This window comes from Phymastichus coffea, unplaced genomic scaffold (assembly GCF_024137745.1).
Source record: "Phymastichus coffea isolate CEN01 unplaced genomic scaffold, Cenicafe_Pcof_1.1 PCOF00008, whole genome shotgun sequence".
Taxonomy (NCBI): Eukaryota; Metazoa; Arthropoda; class Insecta; order Hymenoptera; family Eulophidae; genus Phymastichus; species Phymastichus coffea.
Window position 1 is genome coordinate 8,962,446 of NW_026706819.1, and position 11,141 is coordinate 8,973,586.

The window sequence follows — 11,141 nt, forward strand, 5'->3', positions numbered from 1 at the left end:
CTAGTTTTGATTCTTCAGACTTTAATATAGTTTTGTTGAGTTATTTTAAATAAGTGTAAATTAATTAAATAAATGTAAATAAACACCTTTTTTAAGTAGCTCATACTATATTATATTTATATACAACCATCTTCGTGTATTATTGAGAGTAACGACGATGTTGTACTTCCAGAAGAGCCCGTATTAAAAGTTGAATTTTTTATTGTCGATAACTTGAATCATAGACGGTGATTCGATTCCACGTTTTGTACACGTATTAACTTATTAAACCTCAAGCAAAATCTAACCCAGAAAGCTTCAAACTAACAAGTACCTCCATGCGTAGCTAAAAAAATGTGTATGTATTTTTTCTTTTAACATTTGCAACTGTTTATAAAAAGTTATTTAAACAAATTACTAAAATTTTCTTTATTTCAAAAAACTAATAGCGGCAATCGATTCTACGGATGACAGAAATCTCTGAAACAATTTCTTGTCAGAATTCAATTTGCTAATATAAAATTATTATAAACAATTTCAACTCAGTCAAGTGATGCGAAACCTGTTTTACCTTAATCTTAAGACCCCGGTCCCATAGCTACGTATGAATGCGGACGGATACGGACGCGAATCGCAACTCTAGTAACATCACTAAAAATATCTAGTTCGATTATTTAGTACCAACACTACCGGTAGTGAGCAAAAGTAACTGTTGTTTAAAACTGTAGCGCCGAACGTACTACATTTAATGTTCAAATGTCAGGTCTACAATTTACTTTTCAAATTCTCATGAATATTGCATATTGATGAGTATGCTAATGTAAAAAAAGCTTTTGGGATGATTAATACATATCATTTATATATTTTTTCTTCTTCTTCTCATATATTCAAGTACTTCCATAAAATTAAGGCCTAATTCCACTAATTGTAGTTGACAGTCTATCAATTCTCTATCATTTGCCATCTTATAGACTGCAATAATGTATAAGGTTAGATAGGCGTTACATTAAATGTGGTACGTTCGGCGCTACAGTTTTAAACAACAGTTACTTTTGCTCACTACCGGTAGTGTTGGTACTAAATAATCGAACTAGATATTTTTAGTGATGTTACTAGAGTTGCGATTTGCGTCCGTATCCGTCCGCATTCATACGTAGCTATGGGACCGGGGCCTAATCTAGCCGAGGTAGCTTCATACTAACTATTTCATTCATGGCGTAGCTAAAAAAGGTACCCGTATTTTTCTATTGATAATTGTATTTGTTTATAAAAAGTATTTTTTTCAAGCTTTATCAAAATGAAACTATTTTAAATTTACTATAGAATTATCTTAAAGTATTTGTAGTTTCTTATTGAGATTTTTTTGTATTTTAATTTCTTTCTCTGAATTGTATGGTTTCCCATTTAAAAAGCGATTGCTTTTTAATTTCTACAAATGGTAAAGGTTGATTAATAATCAGAAACTTAAAATCGAAAGTCAAAATTAAATTTTTTAATAAATGTAATGATAGGTGAGAGTTTATGAAGGGTTCAGTTATAATGATGAAACGTAATATATTTTTTATGCTATAACAAAAAAGAAAGCTACTTATCTAGGTTCACTTTATGATCGGTTTATGTGCTTCAAATATTACGTATTAATAAAGTTTGTAATATTTATATTTCATAGTTTATCTGTTTAATTGATGTTATAACTTTGTTAATTGTACTTCCACTGAACTATACAAATTTTGTGCAGAATATGTACGAAATTTAGGTAAGCATATATATATAAAAAATTTGCAGGAAATTTGTACTATTTTTTGGCTCAATAATCGTTTTTTCGTTAAAAACTAAATAAATGGATAAAATAACGTGGGTCAGCTTCCATACACGACGAACTACATAGAAAAAGTGAAAGAAATAACCGACCTGATTGAGACTTGAAACCAAGACTATATTATTTTATCATTATTATTATTATTATAATATAAAATATTTATATTATTATTATAATATAAAATATATTATATTATATTATCATTTCGCTGCCTACTGCTAATTTTAATCTATTCTGAAATTCCTTCAATCATTCAGTTATATTAAATAAACTATATGTTTGCAGATAATAACGATTAATTTACAATTAATTATATATTTACAGTACAGTGTATATACATGATCTTCATATGATCTTAAAGGTTGCGTTCAAGAACAAATCCAATGTCATCATGTGACACTTTCCTCTAAACCAGACAACTTTAGTAATGATTATGAGTGTGTGCATTTAAAGTGGGTAAAACTATATACTACTTTTCGTCAGCGGTGATATTCAATCACTTGTAACTTTTTAAAAAAGTATGCACGAAAAAATTTATAAGAAAGAAATTTTAGATTTTTCAAGGTCTTTCGATCTCTATCAGAACTTTTTTACCTATCACCAATATTTTCAAAAATACAAGTGATTGAAGAAATTAAAAAACTTTGGATAATTGATACTTTTTAAAGTGGTATAACAAAAGAAAAAAATGACTTCAAAATTTTTCGCGCTTCATAGAAAGTTAGTATTTCTCTTTTACTTATATTTGCTTTTTTATTTTTATTCTACGATCAATAGAATTAAAGATATTCTTATTTAAAGAATAGTTTTTCTTTCACAACATTTATAGAAATTTTTGTCCGGTACTGTATATGGATATATATTTATAGGGTATTTTGTTATTTTGGCTACGTGGTCAATCTGAATTACCCATTTTAATCTACTAATTAATTAGATATATATGAAAAATTATTTTCTTAATTTTCATGTTTCCTTTTTTTAATTTTGTTCTTTCATTATTTTCAAAATAATCCGTATCAATGATAAATTGAATTTTTAATATTAACATTTTATTTTCAAACCAATACATACGCATTACTTTACCATCACATAATATAGTATATCACGTAAAAAATCTTGTCCAATCAAATTATGACGCTTTAACATGGCATCTATCACTTTACTATAAGAAAAAAGGAAAGAGGATAAACTTTCTTTTGATTCTCTATTCTTTCAATAATTTCACTAGTTTTAATTATAGTGTTTAATTTTTTATTTTTTATATATTTTATATTTTTCTTTATAATATAGATTATATTGTTCATTTTTACAAGATTTTATATAGTATTTGTTCGATGTTACAAGATGACATGATTTCTAGTATTATCCATTTTTTCCTCTAATTACTATTAATTTTTTGCCTTATTAATAATTTTGTTGATTGTTGAATTAGTTGTTCTAGTAGACACGATATTTAATAATTTTTAAATATAAAAAAAATATAAATATTTTATATAAATATAATAAACATTTTATTTATTTCATACGATATTTTGAGCTGCACAGTAAAAATAACAGCATTCATATCTTTTAGTTTTTAATTTAAATCTTGATCAATTTTTATTCAGACTACTGATTATTTCAATAAAACTTTTATTTAAAAATTACTTAGTCGACTACTCAATAATATTGTTAAGTTGGCTAAATGGAGAATAACAGAAAAATAATCCTATTTATTGTCGTGTAAAAATGATAATAATGATATCGACGTAAAACATAATAAAGATATCGACTTGAAAATTTTTTCATATTAATCAACATGTTTTTAACTTAATTCTTGAAATAACAATAAAAATAATATTAGAATTTCAGACGACAATTGAAAAAATAAATTTTGAAAGCAAATTAAAGTTTTTACTGAGTAATATAAGATGAAAAAAATTTCAACTAAACTTCTTGATTATGACGACTTTTACAAGACAATGGATATAACTTTGAATTTTTCCCGCTTAACCTGATATGGCCTCTTAATTGCTTTGCTAGATAAAATATAATATCTTGAATCCAAGAATATCAAATATAAAAAAACAGTTAGTTATTGATATTTATGCTTCATGAATCAGGATAAAATTTTTGAACGTATAATTTCTTTATAAATCTGTTCATTTCCGCTGAAAATTTTGGTTAGAGACATACTTTTCAATAGAGGGTACAAATAATTTCTAGCATTATTACAATAACTTGTATATAACTATTTAAAAGTTTCTATTACAGAACACTATCAAAGAAAGAGAGTTTGGCATGCGCGAGCAAGAGGCAGGGGAGACAGGACGGCGGACGGCGCGGCGGGGCGGTAAGACTCAACGAAGAGATAAGAGTCAGTCTCAAGCGGCAAAGAGGAGCGAGAGAGGGGTAGCTAAAGCAGCGTCCAGTCTAACGTCATGCAGGATCCTCTCTCTCTCTTCACCTTGCCCCTCACTCTCTTTCTTCTTATTCTCAATATTCGAGAAGGAATCGGTTGATTTTCAACTGGCCAACAGCTCATTCATGCTCATACTATTCCCGAAGAAAGAAAAAAATGGAAAACGATAGAGTGGCGATTAAGAATAAGATAAGGGTGAGATGTACAAAAACGAACACAAAAATTGATAAACAAGCGTGCGAAAGAGTAGTGAAGATAGAGAAAGAATTAATAGAACTGAACATGAGAGTGAGCGAGAAAGATGAACTTGTGAAATTTGGTTGGCTGCAGCTCGTCTCGTTATTCGCTTCGAAGCTTGAAGCCTCTAGAGGTAGTGGGGTCGTCGTGGAGGGGGATGTATATCAAGTGAATAGTGCGCGCTGCTGCTAGAACGAGACGGAATGTTAAAGGGGAGGAGTGAAGGAAGTCGGATCAACCAAGGAGGGGAGCGTTCTACGAAAGAAAGAGAGAGAGAGCGAGTCAAAGAAGGGAGGGGGAGACGATCGAATCTCCTTGGCTAAGAGCGAACAGGCGAGCGAGAGAAAGAGAGAGAACGCGAGAGGATTCACATCCACACTTTCTTCTCCGTTCAGTTGTCCGACGAGCGCTGGCATTCCGACAGTCAGAACAGTTCCGACAGTCTTGCGATACGGAATGCTAGCACGCGCCTGCGTCCATCTATAATACAACGCCTACGTCCGCTCAAGCACGCGATTGCACGTACGCGGATTAGTGACGCGCCACTAATAAATCGTGGCTTTAAAGTGATATCCGCGAAAAGTGTTTCACGTCCGCGTGCCGCTATCAACAGTTGGCTGTAGCCGACGAATGCCGATCTGTGCGAATTGCAGCAGCTGAACCTGGCGCAGACGCAGCACCTCCGACAGATGCACGCTTCAGCGCCACCGCCTTCACAAGCCCAGCTCAACCAGCAGCAGCTACAATACCACGAATCTATTGCCCACCAGCCTGTCATTTGATGACACAAAACCGACATGAAGAATGACACAGAGGAGCAGGCTGAGATCCTCGATCTCGACTCACACAAAGTTCAAACGCATAGGTAATTACGCACTCTATTCCTACTCTTGTTGGAAATTTTTCAGCGTCAGTTATCCCTTCGTTTTATCATTATTATTATTACTCGATTTTATATATAATCATCAATCAAAAACAATTAAATAATTCGATAAAAAAATTAAATATAATTTAAGTTAGAGGCCAATAATAGAAACGTTGCCAGGACCAACGTCGTGTTAAATAGTTTTTTTAAAGTCAATTTTGTCGGCATTCCATAGCCAATCTATACCGTCAATGAAACGTTGCTTATGTCTGTACAGATATGAAGATGAGTACAGCATGCGAATGCATCAGCACGCGGAAATGCACCATCACATGCAGATACAGCAGCACCATCATCAGATGCAGCATCATCAGTCACATAGTCCAGTGCACTCGGTAAATGCGCTGGGTCGGTCGCACACGATACCTCAGTCTTACGACTATCATTCAAGCCTATCGCCGATGGGCCCGGTAGACAATGTGGCGAGCATGCAGGATCAACAAAGTCAGTTCATGCTAGGCCAGCTACCGCTCGCGGGGGTGGAGCCGCCTCGTCATCCAGGCTCGCCTATCATCAGTAGTAGCCAGCCGATGCCTAACCACCAGATGCATCAGTCTTCCGGCGGTCTTATGCCCAACCAAAATCCGAAGCCGCCGGCGATGGGTAACCAATCGTGGAAGAGCAATGAGGCACGCAGACCGAAGACTTATAACTGCACTGCGTGCAACAAGTGGTTTACTAGCTCAGGACATCTCAAGAGGCACTATAATACGACACTGCATAAAAACGCGGTCAAGCAGAGTAACCAGCCTGACCCGGCCAACATGCCCATCAGTGCCCATCACCATCCTGGTCGAGATACCACTGCAAGCGGCAGAACTGGGGGCAGTGGTGGATCGACAAATCGGACTTCGCCGGAGCTCTCTTCGTCGAGTAGTCCCCCAAACTTGATGGCAGGTCCCTCGGGCGAGGCAACGAGGGGCCTGCTTCACACGCCCACCACCACCACCTCCTCCAACGCCCACATTTACAACAACAACAACCACATCAGCAGTTCCAGCAACAGCAACGAGGCTATACCCCTGCAGGCCCTCCAGGAACAAAAGTTTCTCGAGCAACAAATACACCAGCAACAACAGCAGCTTCACTTGCAACATCAGCACCACCACCACCAACAACAGGCTCAGTCTTCGGGGATTGTCATGGCCTCGGAGCTGTATCGAAACACTACCGGTCAGACGGGCATGATGGTTCTACACTCGCATCACCAAGCACCTCCGTCGACCTCTCGACAGCACTCACACCACCAGTCAATGAGCTCACCGTCACCTCATCAACAACAACAGCAACAAATCCAACAGACAGCACAGGCACAACACCAGACTCAACAATCGCATCATCTGCAAATAGATTCACCACACCAAGCCATGAGTTCACCCATATCTCCCATGCAACAACACCCGGTCCACATGAGTTCGCCTTCGCCAGTGGCCACGGGGCCTCAACAGCAGCAAGTGCCGCCACCACCCCCGCATCACCACATGAATTCGCCTTCTCCTGCAATGGTGGGACACCAGGAAACTTCGCCGCCGCCACCGGTTTCTATGATGGGGGGTACTACGATGCCTCATCAGCCGTACCCAAACGCCTTGCCCCCCCACGTTACAACTATTACCAACATCTCGGGCCTGCTGAAGTCTATTACCAGCCCGCTAACAACTATTGGTAATGACGAGCTGCACCATCACCCTCATCATCATCAGCAGCAGCAGCAGCACGACCACGTGTTACCCGCTTTTGACACTTTCACCAGTCACCATCAACAGCAGCACCATTTACATCATGAAAATGATCACGAGCTCAAACAGCCGCTGCCAAATTTCACGCAATTCGGGTACATGATCGTGCAACATCCGGTAACCAACCGGCAAGCTAACGTGGGGGGGCTAAGTCCCAAGGAGGCTCGAGTGCCTTCTCACATCAAGTTCGAGGCCATCGACAGATATGATAGCTGTGAGAATTACGAAAATTACGAAAACTATCGGAACTCACCGTTACACTATGAATATCTACGAGGCAATGACAACGACGTCGACATGATGCAGGTGCCCGCGGATAGTTCGTCAGCTGTGTCGAGTGTATACGCTCACGCCCAGCAACACCAGCATCACGGACACGATCACGAGCAGCAGCGCGAGGCTAACAACAATCTACTGCATCCAACAATTAAGGAGAAGCTCAATTCTAACATCATATCTGATTCTAAAAGCTTTGGCAAAAAGAACGTCAGAGCTGGCAAGACCAACAAGGTCAAGATTGAGACGAAAGAGCACCAGGTGACGAGCACGAACACGAGCTCGAACTACATATCGGAAAACGGGCTGCACAAGTGCATCGAGTGCGATAAGGTGTTTAATAAGGCCTGCTATCTGACGCAGCATAACAAGAGCTTCCACTCGGGGGATAAGCCCTTCAAGTGCAATCAGTGCGGCAAACGTTTCCCCCTTGAATATCAGCATGCTGAACACCTACTAAAGCACGCCGGCGAAAAGCCCTACAAATGCGAGGTCTGCCCCAAGCAGTTTAACCACAAAACCGACCTCAGGCGGCATATGTGCCTCCATACCGGTGAAAAGCCGTACGCCTGTGATAATTGTGGCAAGGGCTTTATACGTAAGGACCACATGATGAAGCACGTCGAGACGCACAAGAAAAAGAACAACTTGCACAAAATCCACTTAAGGGCGTGAAATTGGCACCGTCATCGCTTTAGCATCCGACCTCTCAACTATTTTTATTTTGTAAGCGAGAGATTAATTAATTGACTATATTACTGTGCTCGTGCAAAAACAGAGGAAATGAGAATATATCATCTCCCGCGTGTGCATGTACTGTGTATATGAATGCAAAATTGCGCCATGATGGGGATAATGAATAATGCTTTGCGAGTATGTGAATGTGTGTACTAAAATTTACGAACTATTTCATTGTATATGCGTCGAAAGGGGATGTTGGATTCACGTTGGCTATTTCAAAGGTGTACGGCTTTGACTCCGACCGCTCCTTTATTTTGTTATTATAAATATATTTTATTTGTCAAATCATAATCCATTCATGATTCCTTTTTTTTTATTCCATATTTTTATTCTTATTTTATCATACTAAATTTTTTTATTTGCACTTCATCTGTTAATGTTAGATCTCTTGCAGAAACATCACATAAGAAAGTATTTTACACGTTATATTTTGAGAAACAATCAGCAAGAAATACATCTATACTTTCTTTCACATTCTTAACTTACGCAAGATTTTTGTAATATGCAATTTTTGTAATATTTGCATTTATTTTTATTTTCGATATCAATAAGTTTTTCCGTTTATTATAAACAACTTAAACGTATTGATATATCGCTATTTAATAATTTTTCTTTCTTTAAAGTCATACCCCCCCCCCCATCTCTTGCTCTCTTCATCCATTATTTGTGGTATTACTATTGAATTCATAATAATTAATTGAAAGAGGTTATTTTTTATTTGAAGTTTGTAGTAAATATCTAATACAGAAAGATTATTGAAAATATCCATGCTAGATAATCTTAATGTACTGAATATCTTGTCAGATCCAAATGCAATATCGTTCTTAAGCGACTGTTTATTGTTCCTTGAAATGTCTCGTTGAACTAATCTACTTCCGGCCATTATACATTAAGGCTTCTGAAGTTGGGCATTAATAATTTTAATAATGGAAACGTAAAGTGAACAAGTATGAAATTACAAGTGAATCCTAATGAAAACAAATTAATACGAAAGCTATATAAATAACAATGAAATAGTAACGAAATATTTAATTTTACGTTTTAAACAAGATCTACCTCAGAAACGAAGCAATATTTAAGCGATTTATCTATGACTGTGTGAACAAGTTACATAAAGTTAAATAAAGCAAAATCTTATGATGTTAGGTGTAGTTTTATGAATAAACTAAACTGTGCATCTTTTAGTTTAATAAATTATTATTTTTTAATTTTTTATAAACGAATGTTTTTTTCGTACGTTATATCATACATATCTATTCAATAATTAAGATAAGGTGTATAAAATTTTTCTGCTAACCATATTAATAATCTGAAATCAATAATTTTGTACATACCAATCTTATTTTATAAACATATCGTTTTTTTCAAAAACAATTTTTATTTTAGTTGTTTTCACGTTAAATATACAAGTTGAATTATAGAAATAAGCTGACCAAAAAAAAAAAGAAATAATAATGATAATAACCTGTCGAAAATACACATTCATATAATAATAGGTTATACATGAGAGGCGGGAAAAAACGGTATGACTATACATGCAAATAGTAAATATTGTAAATTCGTAAGAAATAGTTTATAACTTAGCAAGAATGTAACCTTGCTTAGTAATCCTTTTATAGTAAATTTAATTTCCAATTATTTCTTTTGAAGATAAAATTTCATAATTATCAGTATATGAGAGTCGTGAGAGGCAAAAAACCAGATCACCAATCAATACGGGTTTGTCGCTTTCAAATTAAGGTTCTTACGTAGTCACTGTTTTACGCTTTATGACTCAAATATTCAGAGAAATGTCTAGTTCAAAGAGGAAATATAGCACGCTCTATAATTTTTTCTATTAGTCGCTTTAATAGAAAAGTCCTTTTGTAGAACAGGTTGCTATTGTCACTCATATGCAAAAACATTTCTAAAACAATTGCAATACTACTAAAATTAAAAAAAACGCAAAGAACCTTATAATTACGAATTTTTTACATAAGCCAATTCATCAAAATTCCTGGTTGCTTCTTTGGTTTGCGAAATAATTGATCATACCGGCGATATATTTAAAAAAAGTAACCAAAAATTAAAAAATTATTAATATATTTGGTGAAATTTTTTTATATCTATATGCAATTTCAAATGAAGCAAGATTCTAAAAGTTCTCTGATTTCGAGCTCATATTGTCGTTGCGACGATGAAAATTTACGATAATAAGCGTACAGAAAAGTATAAAAGCAAATAATAGTAAGCGATGTTATAGCCTATTGTGATTTGGTCATATGATCAGCGATTGACAGGTGATATTGTGAAATATGTATTTGAGAATGCCATACACAAGTACCTCAAGATAAAAAAACACATGTACAAATGTTCATATGTTTTCAAAATATTAGTTATAATAAACGATTACTATCCATAACTTAATGCTTTATTATTGACCTTTTTAATAAATAACGCAATCATATCAATGACACATAAAAAACGAGATATAAGGATTTTGTAGTTACATTATCTCCTAATACAAAAAAAAAATTACTAAAAATTCAGCAAAATTATTATTTTTCATATTTTTTGAAAAATCATATCATTGTGATGCATTACAAAATATCACTTAACCATAACCATAAAGTCAAAGAGTTTGTTGTTTAAAATCCATGCAAATACTGTACAAATTTCTAGTACCATTTTCACTTAGATCATTGAATATTATTGTTACAAAAAGACGCGTGTCACAAATTCCTTGAGGAAGATCGATTATTGACTCACAGTAACTATGTCGATAAACAAAAAAGATGTGTAAGCTAGTTGGCAACTCATTCATTCGCTATAAATACTATCAGTTAAAAAAAATAGACGCTTCATTTTCGGAACGTACATATTTGCGAAAAAATCGCATTAAATGTTGAGTTTGAAACATTGCGTATTAATTGATTCGTTAGTGGTTCATCGAGATCTATTAGAAAAGTTTTGACGACAATCGGAACAAAACAAACTCATAGTTTTAGCCATTTCAGACAAAGGCAACTTCGCACAGTAATCATT

General features: G+C 35.1%; 1 protein-coding gene across 1 annotated transcript; it reads left to right on the top strand.

The window, feature by feature from the left end:
* The first annotated feature begins 4,712 nt into the window (after nucleotides 1-4,712).
* LOC131669885 (myb-like protein Q) lies at nucleotides 4,713-10,468 on the top strand. Its single transcript, XM_058945080.1, has 2 exons — nucleotides 4,713-5,301; nucleotides 5,579-10,468. Exons 1-2 carry the CDS (start codon nucleotides 5,234-5,236, stop codon nucleotides 8,049-8,051), a joined length of 2,541 nt encoding a protein of 846 aa, XP_058801063.1. The 5' UTR covers nucleotides 4,713-5,233; the 3' UTR covers nucleotides 8,052-10,468.
* Nucleotides 10,469-11,141: the final 673 nt, after the last annotated feature.